Source organism: Mastigoproctus giganteus, chromosome 13, assembly GCF_048544385.1.
Source record: "Mastigoproctus giganteus isolate SK-2022 chromosome 13, ASM4854438v1, whole genome shotgun sequence".
Classification (NCBI taxonomy): domain Eukaryota; kingdom Metazoa; phylum Arthropoda; class Arachnida; order Uropygi; family Thelyphonidae; genus Mastigoproctus; species Mastigoproctus giganteus.
The window spans coordinates 147,899,098-147,923,346 of NC_143587.1; the positions used below are offsets into that span (position 1 = coordinate 147,899,098).

The 24,249-nt window shown below is 37.4% G+C and overlaps 1 protein-coding gene across 1 annotated transcript in view; it reads left to right on the forward strand.

Moving 5' to 3' along the window:
- Nucleotides 1-24,249, forward strand: part of LOC150076513 (muscle calcium channel subunit alpha-1-like) — a 1,171,392-nt gene that overhangs the window by 463,373 nt on the left and 683,770 nt on the right. The window contains exon 15 of the mRNA XM_090387375.1: nucleotides 23,792-24,012. Within this exon, the coding sequence (XP_090243501.1) occupies nucleotides 23,792-24,012 (221 nt within the window). The remainder of the gene's footprint in view (nucleotides 1-23,791; nucleotides 24,013-24,249) is intronic.

The window sequence follows — 24,249 nt, forward strand, 5'->3', positions numbered from 1 at the left end:
TTGTTATTTTGTATTAGTTTTCCTTTCAAGTCAATGTTATCTGCTATGAGTACTTTTTTTTTTTTTTTTTTATTATATAATTTGCTTATAATTAATCTTTACAATTCCTTTATTATCTCTGCCGTTTGTTAACCCCTGGCATGGTGCCGTGAAGGGTATTGTATGGTCGTGGTACCTGCGTGTACCGGTGAACTGTACAATAAAGATCTTATTTATTTATTTATTTTTACTTTCAAGGAATGTAGCTATTTCTTAAACACATTGTGTTTAATTCCGAGGCCTTCCATTTGTCTTTGAAGCAGAACCATAACACTTTTCTCTTCTCCAACCATTGCCAACACTCCATCGGTTGTTACTCGTATTAGCTTTGATAGATCCAGCTTCATGTCTGCAGTACACTTCAGCAATGCTTCAAGAATGTCTGCTCTGTGGTAGTGTTCCTATGTTAGAATGTTGAAAGTTGAATTTACTCCACATACAAATACTGCAAGTTGAGGGATCTCTTTGTTATCTCTAGTCTCATTGAGCACTATTCAGAACTGGAAATTTTTCCTGTAGTCCTTTAAACAATTTTTCACATCCACTGACATTTCTTCTATTCGTGGGTAACTGTTCTTGCAGATAGACTGACATTTGAAAATAGTCTTTTTCACGGGACATAGAATGTCTACAACTGTCATCAAACACTCTTTCACAAAATCCCCGTCAGTGAAAGGCTTCAAATTTTTCAACATCACGTAGCTGTATTTCTTTCTGATTCAGTGCTTTGTTTCTTGAATATCAAATTTTGTTTTTCTAGACTCAGTTTAAGTTTATGAAATTCATCCTTGCTTGCTCATTAAATTCATTGAATTTCAGATAATTTGTCTCATAGTGCCGCTTGATGTTGAACTCTTTATTCACAGCAATTCACAGCATGGCAAATTAGCATATGGGTGCTAAAGTGTTGTGTAAAAAAGTATTTTTCTGTCCAAGTGTCTTGGCATATTTGGCACTGACAATTTGGCACTGCGTTTTGTTGCCATTGGGTTTCGCTGAAGAAAAAAAAAATAATAAATTCAAACATCACTATTATAATTTTAAGCGAAGAAGATAATGCCTCAGTTTAGCTATAAATTACACCACCATGCCTCAAGTAGAAAATACAAGAAACACATGCACTGTATGACAGAAAAAACTCGCCCAATTCCTAGGAATCCAAATTAAGGTGCAAAGTAGCAAGAGCAGCAGTAGATGAACAGAGCAACAAACAAAATTAAAGAGAAGGCCAAAACACAGGTGGTGAGGAGATGGCAAGTGAAAGAGTGACAGATACCTCTATCCAAGCTCCTCCCATGCATGTGTGGCTGATGCAACACGAGCTGTGGTGCTGTCAGCTGCTGTAGCACAGACAGAAAACAGGACCTATGGGAGATCTAAAGTTCTAAACCAATCATAAAAAAAATGTATGAAAGCAACAATGTTCCCGGAATCTGCTAAAATAAAAAATCTAAATGCTTCTTTTTTATTTCTATTTTATATGTTTATTTTTTTTTTACCAATGAACAAATATGTATATTTATATGTGGGCTCATAACAACATCCAAATAATTACAATTTATTAAAATACTGCAGTTCTACATCAGGCCTGAGATAGAGTTATAAACTTAAATTCTTTTTTAGGACCACCACAGGCAGATGATTTAGGGTGGCGGGCCATAGGTTGCCGACCCCCTGCCCTAAGGAAATAGGCGATTTCCTTGGAGAGACTTTCAGTCAAATATCATCAGCATCTCCATATGATAATTCCTTCCTGAAAATCGAAACCTCGGCAGAAAAATACAAAATAAATTTCAACACTACCCAATCTCTTCCTTATAATCAGCCATTCATCTTAACTGAACTCCAAGAAGCTCTGAATAGAACAGCAAACAGTGCAGCAGGATGGGATAGAATCTACTACATAATGCTCAGAAATTTAAATATTACAGCCTTAAGCTTATTACTAGTTTTCTACAACCGAATATTTCTTGAAAGTGTTTATCCTTCCTCATAGCATCATTCTGTAATTCTTGTATTTCCTAAACCAGGAGAGGATCAATAACTTCCAGAAAACTACTGGCCAATTTCTTTCACTAGCTGTCTGGGTACAACAGTAGAAAAAATGATACACAACAGACTAAAATGGATTCTTGAAAGTTGAATGCTGTTAAATATCAATCATTACAGTTTTATCATAAGATCCACACAGATCCTGTGTGGATCTTATTATAAGAGCCAAAACTAACATAACAAAATGCATATGTTAAAAATGAACATCTAGTAATGATCAGTGTAGATATAGAAAAGTCATTCAATGCCACATGGCGGTATGCATTCTTCGAGAGCTCTATTCCCTAGGGTTGAGAGGAAAATTACCACAATCCATTTAGAATTTTCTTAAGTGCAGAACCTTTCATGTTCGTCACCAGAATGTACTTTCACAATATTTTATCCAAGAAGAAGGGGTGCCTCAAGGGTCCATCCTTAGTGTCACCCTCTTTGCAATTAAGCTAAACACCATGATGCAAAATATTCCTAAAACTGTAGAAATGTATATGTATGCCAGTGATCTTGCCATATCATGTCATTCACCAAACATTAACACAATTGAGAGACAGTTACAACTTTCCATAAATAAGTTAGAGACATGGACCCTACAAAATGGTTATCACCTGTCAGAACAATGGCAGTTCATTTCTCTAAAAGCGTAGATTACATCCAGAGCCTAAACTTAAATTAAAAAACCAACAAATCCTTCTTGCCAGTAATATCCACTTTTTAGGTTTAACATTAGATACAAAATTCAATTTTTTAATGCATATAACTTATCTTAGAACTCTCTTCTTGAAAAAACTTAATGTAATCAGAACTATCTCAGCTATGGGGAGTAGATAGATACACTCACCTGCATTTATATCAGGCTCTCATCAGGTCATGTCTAGACTATGGCACAATAGTGTGCAACTCATCTAGGAAAACTGTACTTACAAGACTGAATACCATACAGCACAGTGCCCTTCGTGCAGTTCTTGGAGCTTTTCAAACATCCCTGGTTCAAAGTCTATATCAAGGCAAACGAAACACCACTCCACCTCAGAAGGAAAATGTTACTCCTCACCTATGCAGCCAGAATTAAAAGCCTTCCCAATCATCCCAATTAACTGCTACTTTTCAATCCTGAATGGATAACATTCTACAACAATAAACCAACTGGTATTAGACTACAAGAGCTGAGGCACTGCTGGAATTATGCATTTTGAAAACATGCTTAAAGAAACCAAAATACCTGATCCACCCCGGTCCACAAACACAACTTACTGTGGCACCTATTCCCAACAATGGGGGAAAAAAATCCCTGGAAAACTGTAACATTAAACAACTGCATGCAGGGCATGCTTCTAGAAATGCACAGAGCTGCATAATATATACCAATGGCTCAAAATCAGATGCTGCCATAGGTGCTGCAATAGTCTTTCCCTCATTCACCATGTCTGTATCTCTTCCAACTGAATGTAGCAGTTATACTGCAGAACTGTATGCAATCCAATTAGCTATAGACAATATCAGTATCCATCTCAACACCAGTAGTTTAATATATACAGACTCCATGAGTGCACTGTCCGTAATAAGTAATAAATTCTCAACCCCATACCCCATAGTTAAAGAAATCCGGTCTCATCTAAATCATTTGCAGAATAGGAATCATACTGTAAGCTTCTATTGGATTCGAGGACACACTGGCATTGCAGGTAATAAACCAGCTGATCAGGCAACCAAGCACCCAAACAGCAGTGCACCTACATCTTATCAAGTACCCTACATAGATCTCGTAAAACAAATCTGACATATCTGTAGAGACCAGTGGTTAAACTTTTGGCAGACACAGATGAACAATAAATTATTCAAAATTAAACATGAACCACAACTATGAAACTCCAACTTCAGGCAAAACAGACATGAGGTAATACTGGCACGATTGCACATAGGGCACACACACCTGACCCACCTGTTCCTGCTCATAGGCAATTACCGTCCTGTTTGTTTGTTACGTTTGTTATTTGGTTTTTAGGAGCATTATCAACTAAGGCCATATTGCTCCGGGGATATGCGGTGGTCATTCCCTGACCTTTCCACATCCTCCATATTTGGTGGTCATGGGTTCGAACTCCGGTCTAATCAAAAGCGTGTGCTATGCACTGCTGCTCCTGCTCACCTGGCTATGGAGGCACCTACCGTCCTGTATGCACACATAGTTTATCACAACTGATAGTTCGACATATCCTCTTAGACTGTTCATTTTATTCTCGCATCAGAAATACTACCTTCTGCTCTCTGACACAAATTCAAGAACCCTTATCCCTAACCCTCCTGTTGTCTAATCTAGATGAGCTCTTCACCTATCTCAAACAAACCAGACTATATGAATATTTCTAATCTTAAATAAAGTGAATTTCCAGCATCTATCCAAACACTGGAATAGGCACATTTTAGCCAAAGTTGCCCTTTTGCCAATTAACTTCTACACCATACCAACCAACCAACCAATCATTATTTACTGCATGGAGTTGGTATTTCCCTAGAAGAACGGAATGATCTCATACTGCTGTCACTGCCACCACCACCACCACCCCTTTTTCTTACCCATAGGTGACTTTAATGGGCACAACTCTTTATGGGGTAATACTGATATTAATAAGAGAGGTTGTTCTGTAGGGTGCATGCTTGACCACATTGACTTCTCCATTCTAAATACAGGAACTGCCATTTATCCTCATGCACCCTACCTCTCTTTTTTTTTGCTATATATCTGTCTATAGCCAAAAACATGGCCAATCCCTTGATCACCTCCAACTAGATCGACCTAAAGTCAGTTGGGAACCATTTACATTGCAGCAGCGTACATTAAGAGAAGTATGCAGGCAGCAAAACATGCTATTCATAACATATCAATGCACCCCCCCCCCCAATTCTAAACTATGGTATTCTAGTCTGAATCCACCATAGTAGTCTGTAGCTCAAAATTATCAAAATAAAGCATGGGGTCATTTTCACGGCTATCACACAAGAGAAAATTCTATAGCTTTCAAATGTACCAGTGCTGCTGCATCATATCAGATGCCAGAGAACCACTTAAATCTCTTTCACATAATCTTTAATAAAATTAAACCCAGAAGTATTATGGGACTATGTAAAAGAATGGAAAGTATATCTTATGACCCTCATCGATCTTGGAGCACAATGGAATTGCTATTGCTGATCCAACTGACATCAAGGATGCCTTAGGAGAAACATTTGCAAGTATATCTGCAAGCATCTTATCCTTTGAGCTTTATTATTTTAAAAGAAAGAGAGAGAATTAAAAAACAAGGAATTAATCTTTTTTTTTTTTTTAACCAAGGCACAAGAACGGCGCAAAAGTAGATTTCATTCCTGAGAAAAAGAAAGTTCAACCAGTTCCCATACGCACTTTTAATGCACTCATATTTCAGTGTTTCGTGTGAATCTCAATGCAATTTAATAACCTCTTAAATGTTAACATCTGCATTTGTTTCTTCAAAGATGTGGTTGAAACAGCTAAACAAACAAACGCTCAGAAATAGCGATTAAAAATGTGCAGTACCTTGTGGGACAAATGCTTAATTTTTTGATTAGAGAATGGGAGAGAAATAAAAATGATAATGGATGCAAAATACTGAATGAGTATTTTGCATCTACATTCACACTGAGGAATTATTAAGGTTTGAAAATGGCAGAAGGTTATCAAATTGTAACAAGATACTTAATGATTTTGCAATAACTGAGAGCAAAGTGGAAGAGAAATTGTTGAAGTTAAACGTGAGAAAAGCACCTGGAGTGGATGGGATCTATCCAGTTATATTAAAGGAGGCGGCAAAGCAACTAAGAAAACCCTTAGCCATAATTATGAGAGCATCCTTGGACTCAGGGGAGGTTCCCACGGACTGGAGATGTGCAAATGTATCCCCAATTCACAAAGGGGGATCGAAGGGTGACACGAGTAATTACAGACCAGTTAGTTTAACTTCTGTTCCGGGTAAAATAATGGAGTCTCTGGTTAAAGATGCATTGCAGGATCATCTAGACAAGACTGCAGCAATAATTCAGACACAGCATGGGTTTGTTAAGGGAAAGTCTTGTCTGACAAATTTGATAGGATATTATGATGTGGTTACAAAGGAACTGGATGCGAAAAATAATTTTGATATCATATATTTGGATTTCAGGAAAGCTTTTGACACTGTTGCGCATGGAAGACTATTGTACAAATTGGAGCAGAATGGTATTAAGGGTAAGTTGCTACAATGGATAAAAGGATGGTTAAGTGGGAGAAGACAGAGGGTGGTAATCAATGGGTGCTGCTCTTCTTGGACTAATGTTATTAGTGGAGTCCCACAGGGTTCGGTGTTAGGTCCACTGTTGTTTTGTATATTTATCAATGATATTGATGAAGGTATATCAGGCTTAATGTCGAAGTTTGCAGATGATACAAAGGTTGGCAGGGTTGTTAATGACAGTAATGGCAGTGTGCTACTGCAACAGGATCTAGATAATTTGGGCATATGGGCTAAGAAGTGGCAACTGAAGTTTAACCTTGACAAATGCAAAGTACTACATATGGGTAGAAGTAACCCCAGAGAAACGTACCAACTGTGTGGTACTACACTTAAGGTGGTAGAAAATGAAAAAGACCTGGGAGTAACTGTGCAGTCAGATATGAAGTTTTCTGAGCAATGCAGACAGGCTGCCAGGGCAGGTCATGGGGCTTTGTCAATGATATATAGGAATTTTGCTAGCAGGGAAAAGGAGTTGATTATCCCTCTGTATAAGGCAATGGTCAGGCCATGCCTTGAGTACTGCGTACAGGTCTGGAGGCCTCATTTTAGGAAGGATGTAGATTTACTTGAGCGTGTGCAGAGTAGGGCAACAAGATTGGTGATGGGAATGAAGGGATCCTCTTACCAAGAGAGGCTTAAGTTCTGCAAATTGCAGTGGCTGGAGACTAGGCAACTCCGCGGTGATCTGATTGAGGTATATAAGGCCTTGAATGGGTTGAGCATGCTGAATTCTGATGGGATCCTTCCACTTGTTCAGATTACGAACCTAAGGGGGCATAAATTCAAATTAAGAAAAGACAGATGTAGAATAGATGTGCGGAAATTTGCCTTTAGCCAGCGAGTGGTTAATTGCTGGAACAAACTTCCATCTGACGTTGTGGAAGTTGATAGGTTGAATAAATTTAAGGAGGAACTGGACAGGCATTTGGAGGGAATGGTGTGATTTTTTTTTTTTTTTTTTTTTTGGTTGATGCTGCATAAGCTCATACATTTGCACATGCCACTACTACTACTACTACTACTATGAACCTTATAATGGGCCATTTACCTTGGAAAGATTACAGAATGTGCTCTCTTAGTCAAAATGCTGTTGTTCTTGATTATGTTCACTGTGATGTGATCATAGTGAACATGGGAATATTTTATCAGCAGTATCATGGGAATGTTTTCTCTCCTTTATATGAGCAGGTCCAACACTTGGGTATGAAGCAGTTGTTGTTGTTGTTAGCTTTTCCAAAACCAGGTAAAGATCCCAAAGTGGCGCCTCCGTAGCCAGGTGGGAAGGAGCAGCAGTGCATAGCACACGCTTCTTGATTAGACCGGGGTTCGAGCCCGTCACCACCAAATACGGAGGATGCGGAAAGGTCAGGGAATGACCATCGCATATTCCCGGAGCAATATGGCCTTAGTTGCTAATGCTCCTAAAAACCAAACAACGAACGAACGAACGATCCCAAAGTTACAACTAATTATTATCCCATAGTACTTGCAAGCTCTTTGTGTGAGGTATTGGAGATAATGGTGAATGTTTGGCTACTGTGGTATCATACCATGGTAATGATCAAAATGAATCACCTGCTCTCAGAAACACAGTGTGGTTTCTGAAGATGTAAGTCGACTTTGGACATTTAATCTGAGAAGATGCTCATGTTTGTAATGCTTTCGTGATGTCAGAACATTTGGTCTCAATCTTCTTCAATATTGAGAAGGTTCACAACACTGCCTGGAGGTTTAGCATACTGAAAGACCTCTAACTTTGGACTAAGGGTTCAACTCACCATTTTTATTAGAAACTTTCTTAATAATCATACCTTTCAGGTGCAGTCTTCTGTTGTTTCTCAATCTTTTTTGTCTATAGAAAGGAGTATACCAAAGAGTTCAGTTTTCCACTCTTTTTCTATAAGAATTGATTCGATCACGGTTGATAATGCCCTTTACAATGCCTAAAGTCATTCCCTTTATGTAAGAGGATTACTTTAATGGTATTGTTCAGTCTTTATTCAGTCAGGCATGAATTACGTGGATGTTTTCAACATGTGCATAATTCAGAGACAATTTGAAGCAGGCAATTAACTATCTTAGCAAGTGGGCATTGGTAAATTGATTCTGGTTTTGAATCTAGCGCCACAGATATGAACAAGTTCCAACTGGTAGTGGATTTTAAAATTCCTGCATAATCTATTATGTATGCATCATTTGTCATGAAGTCCTTCCTGCCAGTAATCTATGCCACTGCCAATTGGGAGGAGTTAGCTCTCTTAGCAGCATTACAATTATCTGATAAAATTTGGGCATGATGAATGTGGCAATTATGCACAGATAGAATAATGTGATGAAACATTCTTATACCAAGAGGAAATTGTGACTTAATTACCCTATATTTAATACAAGTCACATTTCTGGATCCTTGCTGGATCCTGTCATCAGACAATACCTGAACTAAAATTAAATAGAACAAAAGGGATAACATTTGAAAAGTAATGTTGAAGAATAAGCTTGCTTTCTTACATCACATGCCATTACTAATAAGTTGTGTATGTTACACAGCTAATAAAATATTGTTTAGTAATTAATTTAATTTATAAACCTTTGAATATAATAAAATATATCTGATACCAGCACCTCACTCCTTGGCTGTTAAATTAATATTGCTACATAAGGATATAAAGTGCTGGCAATGCTTTTGTATTATACTAGGGTCTGAGGCTAAATGACAGCCTTTATATTAATTGATATTGCGATAAGACAAGGTTATAAAGCCTTTATACTAATTCTTCCATTCACCTACTCTGTTGGCCCCAAGTGCCAAGCAATTTACCTAGTGAGATTAACTAGATTGTTTTTTGTTGACTATTAGCTTTTCTTTACATTTTCTCAGTTCACAATGTCACTGCTATCCTCTCCCCTGAACAGTGTACTTCTCTCCTACTCTTCTGATTGCTTGGTCACTGGTTGGCATCGCTCCTGCCTCCATGTGGCAGGGTCCAACTTGGTTGGAAAGAGCTACTTCCCCATGGGCTAAAAGGAACAAAACATCAATTTCAACAATTGACCTCCAATTGTGTCTCAACGCTCATCATGCTCTTAACTGACTATGACACGTCACAGTCAAAAAGACTGCATACTAACACAGAGCAGCAGGAGTGCCCATCTTTCCATATATTCCACTCTTTGTCAAACAAATGTATGAACAAAAATTGTGTATAAGGAATGGGAACTTTATCCCCATTCCTCATACAGAAATGGCTAGAGTGATCAGCAGGTTCACCAGAAGTGGTGAAAAGACTTAGATCTGATGATTTATTAATTGAAACTAAGCAGTCTGAGACTCTGCTGAATCTCTCAACCTTTCATGGTATATCCGTGCAAGTTATCCCATATGCAACACTAAATACCTCAAAAGGGGTAATTACAGAGTGGGATTTTGTCACAGAAGATGAACTGGTTCAAGAGTTAAAAGATCAGAAAGTTGCACAAGCTAACGAATTATAATCAGAAAAGATGGTGAGCTTCTTCCAAAACAGAATATCTTTGGTACACCAAATTTACTTTCCAGTGTTAAAGCCAGCCATCTCAACTGCCATTTAATTCCCTATGTTCATAATCCTATCAGACGACCTAAGTCCAAAAATTTGGTCGTGCTCAATCTGTCTTGGAGAGGATGCATTGTGCCCAAACTGTGGGTCCCAAACACAAATGGACAGTGATGCCAAAACACCACATTGCCTGAACTGTCAAGGACACACAGCTTACTCAAAGTCCTGTAAACTGTGCAAAACAGGAAAAAAAAAAAATCCAAAAATATAAAGTAGATTGGAGAGTCACCTATCAGGAGGAAATGTCAGGAAGTGAACATGCAGTCATCAGTTGGAAGATGAAGAAAGATGTTGCAGTAGTTAAAAGTATCATCATTCTTCTCTTTCTTGGTGATTCCCTTCTACTTCTGACTCTCTCTCTCTCTCAGGGTAATTTGGAAATTTTTTTTGGCTGGTGCAGCATAAGCCTCACTTAGTAATAATAATAATAATAAAGGCACAGGTTTTAACTTCAGAAGAAAGAAATTGACAGTTTAATGCACTATATGGCATCTGCGAATTGGGTGGATTGCCAAAGGATGGCAAACACATTTGAATTATGGAATACTTTTAAAGCAAAAAAGTATACTTTTTAAATCACAGAAGCCATGAATGCATACATACATACATTTCAGAAAATATTGCAGGAGGAAGATGCTGAAATGGATGACTGTGTAGCTGGCTGGTCAAATAGAGCAGAAAAATATATCATACGACAGTTACAAAGCAATGAAGCCTACAACATGTACAAGTTTATCTGTAATAGTACCACAAATAAGGTCAGGGAGGTCAAGGCTGCCTATGAGAAAGCATTGGTTAAGAGAGCAGAGAATGGGAACAAGGAATTTTTCATGTATGTGAATACAACAAAGAAAAAAGCTAATCAGTTTGAACCCATGTGTACTGGGCGTGGGAAAGTCTTAGATAACCCAGCTGATGTTGCAGATGAACTGAATAGGTAATCTGCATTGGTCTTTACTGATGAAAGATCCTTCATGCTGAGAAGAGGCTGTGCAGGTGAGGCTTAGCCAAGCAACATGAAATTAGTGATATCCTAATTATAGATGATTGTTTATTAGAAACCTTTTGAGCATAAAGGCAAGCAATGCTCCCAGAGTTAATGGCATACACCCTATAGTTTTGAGGGAGAGTGTGAGGGAGTGTATTGAACCATTGAGGTTAATTATGAGGGGATCTTTGGACTCAGGGGAGATTCCTTTGGATTGGAGATGTGACAACATATTGCCAGTACATAAAGGTGGTTCTCAGAGTGGAGTTGGCGACTATAGACCAGTTAATGTGACTGCTGTGGTAGGGAAAATCTTAGAGGCAATGAAATTGCCTCTAAGATTTTTAAAAATTTTCTTTTTTAAAATTTTAAAGATTCTTAGAGGCAATAAAATTGTAGAGAACAATTTTGACATAGTTTATTTAGATTTTAGCAAAGCATTTGACTTTGTCCCTCACGCAAGGTTATTGTATAAGCTGAAACAGGTTGGGATTACTGGAATTATTCTAAGATGGATTGCTGAGTGATGGCAGGGCAGAAGGCAGAGGATTGCATTTAATGGATATTCTTAAGACTGGTCCAAACTGGTTCATAAATCCCCCAGGATTGGTTTTTGGACCAGTCTGAAGAATATCCATGGATTTACTTGGTTTTTGGACCCTTGTTGTTTCTGATTTTCATAAATGACACTGACGATGAGATAGAAAGCTTGATGTCAAAGTTTTGCAGATGACATAAAGAGTAGTTAATGATCACTACCAAGCAGCACTCCTTCAGGATGACTTTGCATATTTCAACATAATATTTCATTATGCTGAAATATGCAAATCCTTACACTTTGGGAATAGCAACCGACAAATAAATTATACACTTGGTGCAGTTGAATAAAACACAGTGGAGGAGGAAAGGGATCTAGGATTTGCAATACTGGCAAATGTGAAGTTTTCTGAACAGTGGAAACAGGCAGCCAGGAAAGTCCATGGTGTCCCATCAGTGATTTATCGAACATTATTCTGTAGAGATAGGGAGGCTGTAATTCCACTTCATAAGGCAATTGTAAGACCACATTTGGAATACTGTGTTCAAGTATGGAGACCTCATCTGAAAAAAGACTTGAAAAAGGTCCAAAGACATGCAACTCAAATGGTGAGATCTGCAGAAGACTACCATAAGAGGAAAGTCTCCGATTATGTGGGCTACAGAGTTTGGTAACAAGACACCGCAGAGGTATTCTGATTGAGGTTTATGAGGATCTGGGGGGGGGGAATTAGTAAAATGAATTAAGGTGGATCTCTCACTGTTACAAAGAATTCCAGAACTAGGGGTCATAAATTCAAATTACAGCAGAGGATTAGGTTTAGATTAGATTGTACTTCAACTACCTGTGAACAGGTTGCCTTCACAGGTAGTTGAGGCTGACAGTTTGAATAAATTTTAAGGTCAACTGGATAGTTACATTTGTGAGGAGAAAAACATATAATTTATTATCTACTTGATATTTTTTTTTTCCAGTGCAAAAGCCTATGGCTTCCTTGCACTATGTGGTGAATACTCTTACTGTTACTAAGTATGGGGCAATGTTGAGAAAAAGTCGTAAGTTGGGATTGAATTTGAAAGTGTGTTCAATTCTACCCAGACACGAAAGTGTGTGCAATTCTACCCAGACACAATGAGAGCCTTGCCAATGGGTTCTGCAGGTGCCTAGTCTCCAGCCACTGCAATTTGCAGAGCTTAAGCGTCTCTTGGTAAGAGGATCCCTTCATTCCCCTCACCAATCTTGTTGCCCTTCTCTGTATGCGCTCAAGTAAATCTACATCCTTCCTAAAATGAGGCCTCCAGACCTGTACGCAGTACTCAAGGCATAGCCTGACCATTGCCTTATACAGAGGGACAATCACCTCCTTTTCCCTGCTAGCAAAATTCTTATATATCATTGACAAAACCCCATGACCTGCCCTGGCAGCCTGTTTGCATTGCTCAGAAAACTTCATATCTGACTGCACAATTACTCCCAGGTCTGTTTCATTTTCTACCACCTTAAGTGTAGTACCACACAGTTGGTACATTTCTCTGGGGTTACTTCTACCCATATGCAGTACTTTGCATTTGTCAAGGTTAAACTTCAGTTGCCACTTCTTAGCCCATCTGCCCAAATTATCTAGATCCTGTTGCAGTAGCACACTGCCATTACTGTCATTAACAACCCTGCCAACCTTTGTATCATCTGCAAACTTCGACATTAAGCCTGATATACCTTCATCAATATCATTGATAAATATACAAAACAACAGTGGACCCAAAACCGAACCCTGTGGGACTCCACTAATAGCATTAGTCCATGAAGAGCAGCACCCATTGATTACCACACTCTGTCTTCTCCCACTTAACCATCCTTTTATCCATTGTAGCAACTTACCCTTAATACCATTCTGCTCCAATTTGTACAATAGTCTTACATGCACAACAGTGTCAAAAGCTTTCCTGAAATCCAAATAGATGATATCAAAATTATTTTTTGCATCCAGTTCCTTTGTGACCACATCATAGAATCCAATCAAATTGGTCAGACAGAGAATTCCCCTTAACAAACTCATGCTGTGTCCCAGCTATAACTGAAATCTGGTCCAGATGATCCTGCAGTGCTTCTTTAACCAGTGTGTCCATTATTTTACCTGGAACAGAAGTTAAACTAACTGGTCTGTAATTACTCGTGTCACCCTTCGATCCCCCTTTGTGAATTGGGGATACATTTGCACATCTCCAGTCCATGGGAACCTCCCCTGAGTCCAAGGATGCTCTGATAATTATGTCCAAGGGTTTGCTTAGTTGCTTTGCTGCCTCCTTTAATATAACTGGATAGATCCCATCCACCCCAGGTGCTTTTCTTATGTTTAACTTCAACAATTTCTCCTCCACTTTGCTCTCAGTTATTACAAAATCATTAAGTATCCATTATATTATATTAAGTATCCAATTTGATAACCTTCTGCCATTTCCAAACCTGAATAACTCCTCGTGTGTGAATTTAGATGCAAAATACTCATTCAGTTTGCTTGCTATCTGGGCAGGATCATCAACAGTCGATCCATCGATATCAAGTGGACCAATCAGATTCATCCCCTTCCTTTTAGAGTTTATATAAGTAAAGAAATCCTTGCTGTTTTTCTTAGCATCTTTTGCCAAGGATTTCTCGTAATCTGCCTTCGCCTGCCTAACCTCCTTTTGACCTGATTACAGACTAGCTTATATCTGCCATAGGCTTCTGAGTCGCTTGATAATTTATATGCATCCCATGCATTTTTCTTCTCTGTTATGAGTCTCATTAGTTCATTTGATAACCATTTAGGCCTAAACCTTGAACAGTATTTCTTAACAGGTATGAAACGTTTAGTAGATTCCATGATTAATTCCTTGAATGCTTCCCAGTTAGAATTTGCTGTTGGTAACATCATCAGTTGATCCCACTGTACAGAATTTAAACACTGTCTGAGACCACTGTACTCACCTTTACAGAAGCAAAAACCCTTTCCTTTACCCCTGATGGTAATTATATCTTTAGGTAAATCCCACGTCAGTACGCTCTGATCAGTGCCACCTAGTGGTTCCTTTATCTGCAAATCCTTAATACACGAATGATCACTGCTGATAACCAGATCAAGAGTATTACTCTCTCTGGTTGCCTCTCAAACATGCTGCTTTAGAAAACAATCATCCAATAAATCCACAAAAGTCTGACTAGTGCAAAACAATGGTTGCCGAATAAATGCCATTTAGCCAAAGTGTACAACGTGTACAGAAAGGACAGACAGCACAGGTAGGGTAGGCCCTTAGGTATTATGCCCTTAGTTATGATGCCTATTAAATCTGAGATAGTACATCCAGTTGAAATGGGTAGCCTATGCAATGTTGAGTCCATTTGATGCAACATAAGCATTGAAACAAAAATGAGAAGGGAATACGTTATAGGCCTAATGACTGTGACAAGTAAAATGAACAACTGTGTAGAAAAATAGAGTGGGCCATAAAATCAGGCTGTCTTATAATGGGGAAGAGTAACTTTTCAGATGACTGGATCCTGTGGTTTAGTGCCTCACACACTAGCAAGACTTTTTTGGATTTATTTGATGACTGTTTTCTATAGCAGCATGCTAGGCAGGCAACAAGATAAAGCAATAATCTTGTTGTGATTATCAGCAGCAGTTCTTCATTTATTAAAAATCTACAGATAAAAGAACCACTAGGTGCATTGATGTGGAATTTACTTTAAGATGTAACTACCATTATTCTTACTAAGAATGGCTGTGATTCTGTAAATTAAGAATCTGCAAGGTGACTTCACTGAAGTGCATATGACTCTAAAAGTAAACTAAATGCTGGTAGCAGCTTTATTCTTTTTGACATTCGATATACAAGCAGGCAGGAATTTAAGTGCAAAACAATGGTTGCCGATTAAATGCCATTTAGTCAAAGAGTCATCAGTTTTTGGAATAAAGTTTCACTTAGTGTTGTAGAGGTTTGAATAAAGTTAGGAAAAATTATTGGAAGGAATAGGAATTTTATTTTTATTTAAATTTTCCCTGGTGCTGTATAAGCTTTGCTTTCCCCTTCATGTCACCAAATACTAGTATATACCTTATTTAATAAAGTTTCTTGTTAATTTTATATTAAAACTGTGTAAAAAATGGCTATTTCCCTTTCCAGACAACCCATGCACTTTTGCTAGTTTCTTTCTCCCTCTCTCTCTCTCTCTCTCTCTCTCTCTCTCTCTCACAAATAAGTTGATAATCTTCCAAGATAAGAGGGGGGAGTTCAAAAAATGTTATTCACCCAAAAGTAGTTTTCATAGAAGGTTGAAACAATCGGCATGTATTACATTTTATCAACATAGTCACAAGACAAGTTGACACATTTTTGACACCTCTCAATACACTCCTGTAAGCCAGTTTTGTTGAAGTCATCTGACTTTCAAACCATGATTGGTAGCAGAAATCACCTCCTCCTCATCATCATCATCATCATCAGCAGCAGCAAAGTGTTTTCCACAAAAAAAGGACATCAGGGCAGGAAAGAGGAAGAAGTCCAAGAGTGTTGGAATAAGCAGAATGCAGCAATATTTCAAAAATCCATATTCATGGGTACGCCTCACTGCAGCGTGCAAAGAATGTTCAGGAACATTATCGTAGAGCAGGCACACATCTTTTGACAGCTTTTCCCATTTTTAAAAATTTTTTATAGTAGCATGTAGCTTTATAAGGAGATTTAATAACATTTTGCCATCACACACAACACAGCCTGCCGCCCGGACTAGCCAGGTGGGTAAAGTACCTGCCTTTGCAACCCAAAGGTCACGGGTTCGAATTCCACCTCGAGCTTGGATCAGAGTAGTGCAAAAACTTTAGGAGGTGCATTATGGCCACAGAAGCCGATGTGCCAACAACTAATAAAAAAAAAACAAAAAAAAAAAAAAACACAGCCCTTTTGAAGGTAATATGTTAGTATTGCACCATGCTGATCCCAAAAAAACTGATAGCATTGCCTTGCCAGCACTTATTGCTCATTTGCCTTTTGGGGTGGCGGGGGGGGGATGATTCTGCATGCTTCCATTGTTTTGACATTAGTTTTTGGGGTCATAGTGACGGATCCAAGTTTCATCCATGGTGACTAGCTGTGAAAAAAAAAAAAAAAAAAAACCCTCATCTTGCTTTTCGTGGCATGTCAACAACAACATTTCTCATGCACATTGTGCTCTTTTCTTCTTCTGGTAAGGGATCAAAAGCCTGGGAAGCCGTCTAGGATGCACTTTACTCATATGCAACAGTTGATGGATTTGCTCTCCGTACACCCTACACTAATTTGGAGATCTGCCAGCTAGTTCTTTGACACTAATATGGTGATCTTCCAAGTTAATGCCTCAATTTTTGCAGCACTCTTCTGTTGCAGCCTGGTATCCTGAGATTTCTTCATCATGCACTGAGGTTCTTCATTTGAATTGTTTAATGTGCAACAACAACACTGTAACCTGGGAAGTCTTCTTTATAAATGGTAACCATTTCTTCATGGATTGTTTTGGGTGTTTTCCCTTGCAAAAAAAAAGGAACTGAATGATCGATCTGTATTCCACTTTATTCATTGTGACACTTTACTTCGTTCAGCACTGCAAAGAAAAAAAAATACAGTGTCAGATGAAAACCAAAATTTGTGTGGTTGCTTATAGACATTTCAAGGTATTAAATTAAAAAAAAAAAATTCACTTTTCTATCACAACTACTTCTGGGTAAATACAAATCTTTTTTTTTTTTTTTTTACCCCCTTCCCCTGTACATTAACACACCACTGGTTGTTAGCACTGAACTAACATTAGATGTGAGTTCAGTACTAGACAAGCTAGCATGGGGTATCATAAGCTTCTTTTATTTGAGCATTTTTCAGACTGAACAGTTATTGTTTATTTGGAATTATACATGCAATGGCCTTGTTACGTTGTGTGCAACTAGTTACTATTTTTATCTTCTGCTTCACTGTGCTACTTTTGTTTTCAACACACTGTAAACATTATTTCTCATCTGTTGATCCATCTACTATAGAAAGATGTTCTTTGCTTTATGATTTGACTACTGTACAAAATTTCCTTTGATCTTGATACTTATTATTATTGATATAAAACAATATATTTGATTATATATAAAGTAGAATTTATATATAATCACACAATGATTTAAAACTACCTTGATAGTAGAAATGATGTGTTTGCCTTGCCCATGCATAAATAAATTTCTTCATACCCTTAGGCATTTAGCCAAGATTTATCTTTTAGATTAAACCACACACACACACACACTCCATCCGGGCTAGCCGGGTGGGTAAAGTGCCTGCCTGGCAACCCAAAGGTTGCGGGTTCGAATCCCGCCTCGGGCTTGGATCAAAGTACTGCAAAAACCTTGGGAGGTTCATTATGGTCACAGAAGCCGATGCGCCAACAACTACAAAAAAAAAAAAAAAACACTCCATCTGGCATCTCTCATGTTGTGGAGTTATACTTCATAACTGGGTTCTCACTATTGCAACAACAGGGTACCTGAACTGATGAGAAGCCAGTAAGCTTCGAAACGGCATCTGGTGCATGTATGTTCCAAGAATAAGTAACATCTAAGTCTTCTCCATAGGTGAAAGGTCAGGGAATGACCTTTCACCTATGGAGAAGACAAAAGTCAGGGAATGACCACCGCATATCCCCGGAGCAGTATGGCCTTAGTTGCTAATGCTCCTAAAAACCAAATAACAACAACAACAACAAGGAAATTTGAGGTGTTTTTTGTGGTCTATGCAATGCCGAAACCAAAAATATGGTTTGACATTTTGGTTCAAGGATACTACAAACATAGTGAGAGAATTTAGAGCTCTTCAAAATAAATGTTTTTTTTTACTTAATTAACATACTAAATTGTGTTCAATAAATAGTTTAGTAGACCTAGTTACATTGATTAACATATTTTTAAATTTAGTTGTTTTAGAAGTTATGCCTTAATATTTGTTGAGTTGCTATTAACAGCGATTTCGGCATGAATATCATAATTCATAACTTCTAGTGTAGTGTGTTGTAGTAGAATCATATCATTTTAATTGTAGTAAATAAGTAGCATGAAAGTTCTAGTCGTGAAGGTTTTTTTTTTTTTCTCTTTAGTGAATTAAAAGGTAGTAGAGTTATTTTATAATAGCATAGCACATAATGTGTAATATGCAAGATGACTATTAAATAACAAACTGCATATGTAGCCACTACATACTAAGTGCTAACAGTAAAAAAAAGAAAGGCACAGTAGTTGACTTTGAACCTTTCTGCCAAGTCACATTCCAACATGCTCATTCACTTTGTAGTGAGATAAGTTTTCATTACCTTGTGTTTTTGCATTTTGCCTGAAAGAAGACAGACAAAAGAATCAAACAATGGATCAACCTCAAATTTTAACAAAACTAAAGAAAACACACCAACTGAAAGTTATGAGTTGTTACATTACATTTATGGGGAAGATACTATGACAAGAGCTCACTTGTTTGAATGGTATAAAAGATTTTTAGAAGGAAGAGAGAATGCAGCAGATGATGAACAACCAGGCCATCCGGTATCTATGAAAATTAACGAAAATGTAGACCTGATAAGGACATTGATTACAACTGATCTTCATTTAAGCATTAGAAAGGATGCATCAGAACTCAGTATTGGCAAAGAAACAGTTAGACAAGTTTTAACTGAAAATTTAGGCATGAGTAAAGTGTGTGCCAAGATGGTGCCAAAAATTTTAAATGATGATCAAAGAATGAGTAGGCTCCAATTTTGTGAACATGTTTTTAAAAAAAATTAAGAAGATCCCAACTTTAAGTACTGTAATTACTTGTGATGATATTTGGCTGTACCAATACAACCCAGAAATTAAAACAGTCAATGCAGTTGAAGAGCAAACAGACTTGAGAAAAGCAAGAATGTCAAAATCAAAAATGAAAACCATGCTTCTTGTTTTCTTCAATATTCAAGGAATTATTATGGCTGAACTTGTCCCACCAAAATAATCTGTCAATCAAACATACTACATTGAAGTTCTGACAAGGCTGCATAAAAATCTGCATAAAATTCCAAGGAATAGATCTGAATTGTGGAAGGATGGTTGGATTCACTCTCCATTTGCCAGTTTCTGGCCAAAAAAACCAATCTTTGTGTGTTCTGCAGCCTACTTGCCATAGTGAATATTTTCTTTTCCTTAAACTGAAAAGTGTACTTATACCCATTTTCAGCCCATTTGAAGACATTCAGAAAAAGAAGTGTTTAAAGGGCTTACAGAAGATGACTTCCAGAAATGTTTCCATGCTCAGAAGAAACATATGAAACAGTGTGTGCAAGCCCAAGGCAATTATTTTGAAGGGAATAACTTGTAAGCTACAAAATATTTCATTATATTTTTTTTTTATTACAACACTCTTGTTAATTAATAGCCATGTCTCATAATCTGATAATAACATGCTTTGTTACTCTTGTTTCCTATTGTGGTAATTCTAATTTTTAATTAAATTTATACAAGAATAGTGCTTCAAACAAGAGCAACGAAGTAAAAAACAAAGTAGCTGAATTATTCCCTTGTATAAGGCAATGGTCAGGCCACACCTTGAGTACTGTATACAGGTCTGGAGGCCTCATTTCAAGAAGGATGTAGAGCTGCTGGAACGAGTACAGAGAAGGGCAACAAGGTTAGTGAATGGAACAAAGGGTTGCTCTTACGAAGAAAGGCTTAAGTTTTGAAAATTACAGTGTCTGGAGACTAGGCACTGGCAAGGTGATCTGATAGAGGTGTATAAAGCCTTGAATGGTTTGAGCATGCCCACTGCTGATGCGATTCTGCCTCTTGCTCAGAATAATCACCTGAGAGGGCATAAATTCAAATTGAGGAAAGACAGATGTAGGATAGATGTCCGGAAATTTGCCTTTAGCCAGCGGGTAGTTGGTTGGTTGGTGGAACAGACTTCCATCCCTTGTTGTGGAAGTTGATAGCCTAAATAAATTTAAAGCTTAGCTGGACAGGTATTTCGAACGAAAGGAGGGGTGAAGTGGAAGTTTTTTTTTTTTTTTTTTCCTGGCTGATGCTGCATAAGCTTGCTTTCTTGCATCATATGCCTCTACTAATGCTAATTCTAATTGCAGTTCTCTTGCAAATCATAGCTGCACTCGGTCTGCTACTTGTTGCAGACTTTTTACAGTTTATCTGTAGTGGGACACATGATATGGCCAAAGGGGAGGGGAGTAGTATTATGTGCTTTTGTTTTAGAGAGTGTTAGGATATTAGGTGCCAAGTCAGCATGCAGGGACTTGTATGAGGGCTTGTGGAATTCTGTGGATGCCTCGAAGAAATTAAAAAGAGGATCCTGTGAAAGCACTTAGCTTCCTATCACAATGCCAAAGACTATACTCAGACAACAGAAGGCAGAATGAGATCCTCCACAGCAGAGTGTCTTGCAGGAGGTAGCTGTTGTTGTTGGTAAATTAACTGTTGAGGAAACAGGAAATATACTTTGTAAAAAAGATGGATGGAATAAACCTATAACATTAGGCATATAATGTGTATGGAGTAGGACCAGGGAATGTCTGTCTGGGGCAAAAGTTCATGTTCCATTTCCTGTAGAAACAGGAGAGACTGTTTTTAGAGGGGTGGGATATACTTAACTGAAGGGGGTGCAAGAATATTTGCCAATGCTATCAAAGCAATTTTATGTGGATTGGAAAACTGTTTGGGGAGATTCACAGATGAATAGGTTAATAGCAGCTTCAACAGAGGTGTAAGTTGCACTGCTTCTACTAGAATATGTAGCAACCTGGAAAACAAGATGTTAGGGGATTTCAAGGCCTGCTGGGGATGCTCACTGAACAAACAGTGGGCTGTTTTAGGGTTATTGAGAGTAAATACAGTTGCATGTATACTTCTGTGTACACTAATGCTGGAAGCATGTTAGATGAATTTGAAGTACTGCTTGAGCCCTTAATTGCAGACATTGTAGGGATATCAGAGACATATTTCTCAAATATAATGAATTAAAAATTTAAATATGGGGAGTACAATTTGTATAGAAAGGGCAGATAGGATGGGGTGGTATGATTCTAGTTAAAAAGCACAAAAAAAAATAAAAGGCACGCATCCAGTTGACATACATGGTAAGTGCAATGTTGAATTAGTTTGGTGTGACATAAGCACAGGGATGACAAAAATTAAAGTAGGAGTATGTTATAGGCCTAATGAACTGTGGTGAGTAACTCACAGCTGTACAGTAGAATAGTGTGACAGAAAATGCTCCATGGAAGTGACCTTCCATTTTCCATAAAAATAGTGGCAAAGGGAAAGACTTTTACTTTCATAAAGGTGACTACAGTGGGAGACCAACTGATGATGTTACAAACATTGAATTCTAAATGGGAAGTATTCAGGGATATAATTGTAGAAACTACTAAATTTTTCTGCCAACTAAGAGATATTTTCCGATGCTTAGATCAAAATCTTTGTCAGATGAACTGATGAGATTCATGGCAGAGAAGAAAAATGCATGGGATGCATACAAATTATCAGGCGATACAGAAACCTATGGTAGATATAAATTAGTGTGCAATAGGATGAATTACATTGGTCCACTAGGTATGGTTCATACCTAGTGGACCAATTTTTTTCAAAGTTTCCAGGTTGCTGAAAAAACTATTTTGCATGAGCAATTTTTTAGGGGTGGGGATATCAGAAGTTTATCATATCATAACAGACAGCTAAATCATTTTGTAATAACTGAGAGGAAAGTGGAAGAGAAATTGTTGGAGATAACCCACAGTGGGAGACCAACTTGTAAAAAAGGCAACTTGACTTTAGTATGTATCTGTTAAATTATAATAAGCGAGGCAGTAAAGGAGGAGGTAAGAAAATCTTTAACCATAATTATGAGAGCATCCTTGGATTGAATCCTTGATCCCTGTGGACTGAGTATGTGCAAATGTATCTGCAATCCATAAGAGAGGATCACAGGGTGATTGAGTAATTACAGCTCTGTCAGCTCAGCTTTCTAGGGAGAATAATGGAGTCACTTTTTAATAAAGTAATCCTAACCAGAACACAGTTATTCTGCGATCACAGTATGAATTTGTTAAGGAGTGACCTTGTCTTACCAGGCTGATTGGAAACTATTATGCAGTAATAAAGGAACTGGATGCAAAAAACAATATTGAGTTCATACACTTAGATTTTTGAAAAGCTGCATTGCACTTTTTTTTTAGTGTACATGTTTTTTTAGTGTATCAGTATTACAGTAATTGTTGTTTTTTCAAAAGGCATTGAAGTGGCCTCTGCATATGTAAATCATGATTAATAATTCTTTGATTTGTGACTCATCTAAAACAGTTCTGTGATTTAGATTTTGATGGAACATATTTTTGGTTTTCAAGGAACAACTTCGTGCATAAAATGTTTGTCAATGAGCATCTATTCTGTTGGGAAGTTGGAATGTTGCAACAGCTTACATTGAATGATGAGCTTGTTGAAAAGATATCAGTGAATTAAAAATGACTTTAGATGACAGAGGACTTTGGTACAAGAAGCATAGAGCATTAATTCCTTTCATGTGGAAATGGGTTTCATCTGTTCAGAAATGTTCTGTAATCTTATATTGCCAATCTTAATTCATGCAAGTAACTTCAATCCAGATGCCATCTGAATTGCCAGATCACTAGAGATAAGAAATGAGGTGTAGCAACCATTACCCATACAGCTTGTTTCCTCTACTCTACTCTACTTGTAATGATAACCTCACCCTCATTCTCAGAGATGGATTTCCTACCACATTTATGCCTGATGACTTTGTCAAACATACTTTGAATAGTATCAATAACTTTTCCATAATTTGCTTGACACTATTCATAGGCATCAGGTCTTATCAAAAATCCAGCACATTCTCTTAATGCTGTTCATGCACTTATGTTATATTGGTAAAAGCATCACAAATATTTTATGCTATTTTAGTGAAATAGTCATTGCATGATTCATAGGATCATTTACAAATGATTAAGAAAGCTATGAACACTAATTATTTGTGCTGTCTTTGTACTGGCACATGACTGAAATTTGCTTATGATTGATGTGATGGTTGTAACTTTTGGAACTTATTCATTGTACATATAATATATATTATGCAGTGAATTGTACATATAGGTTTTCTTTTGAATGCTTTGAAGAAGAAATATTTAATTTTAATTATTTTCAGAAATTTATTAATTTTTACTGCCCCTTTAAAATACCATATAACTATATTTACTGTTAAAGGAGGAAGAAGAAGCAGAAAAAGAACAAAAGCAGTCAGAAAGCATCTCACTCAGTAAAGAAGAACATGGTGAAGTAGATCAGCTGGATGAGGAGTTTCACCCTAAAAGAAGAAAGAGAAGCAAGAGAAAGTTAAGTGAGAGTGAATGTGAGAAAGAAAGTTTGGGAAAAATAGTTGAGAAGATTGAAACTGGTCAGCTGAATCATACACCAGTAATTAGAACGTAAGTTAATATATAATTTTCATGCATTTCTTATTATGCAAAAAAGCATTATATAAAGTTTTTAATGTTGGGGTCAGTTCTTTATTCAGCTAGTTCATGTCTCTACATTGAGTATCAAATTTACTTAAGTTACTTATTAATCTTTTAATAAAGGTAAATTTTCCTTTCTTTGCTTCTTTTTTTAATACAATTTAAGGTTTATTAATTTTTTTTTTTTGTTGTGGTGTTGTCTAGTTT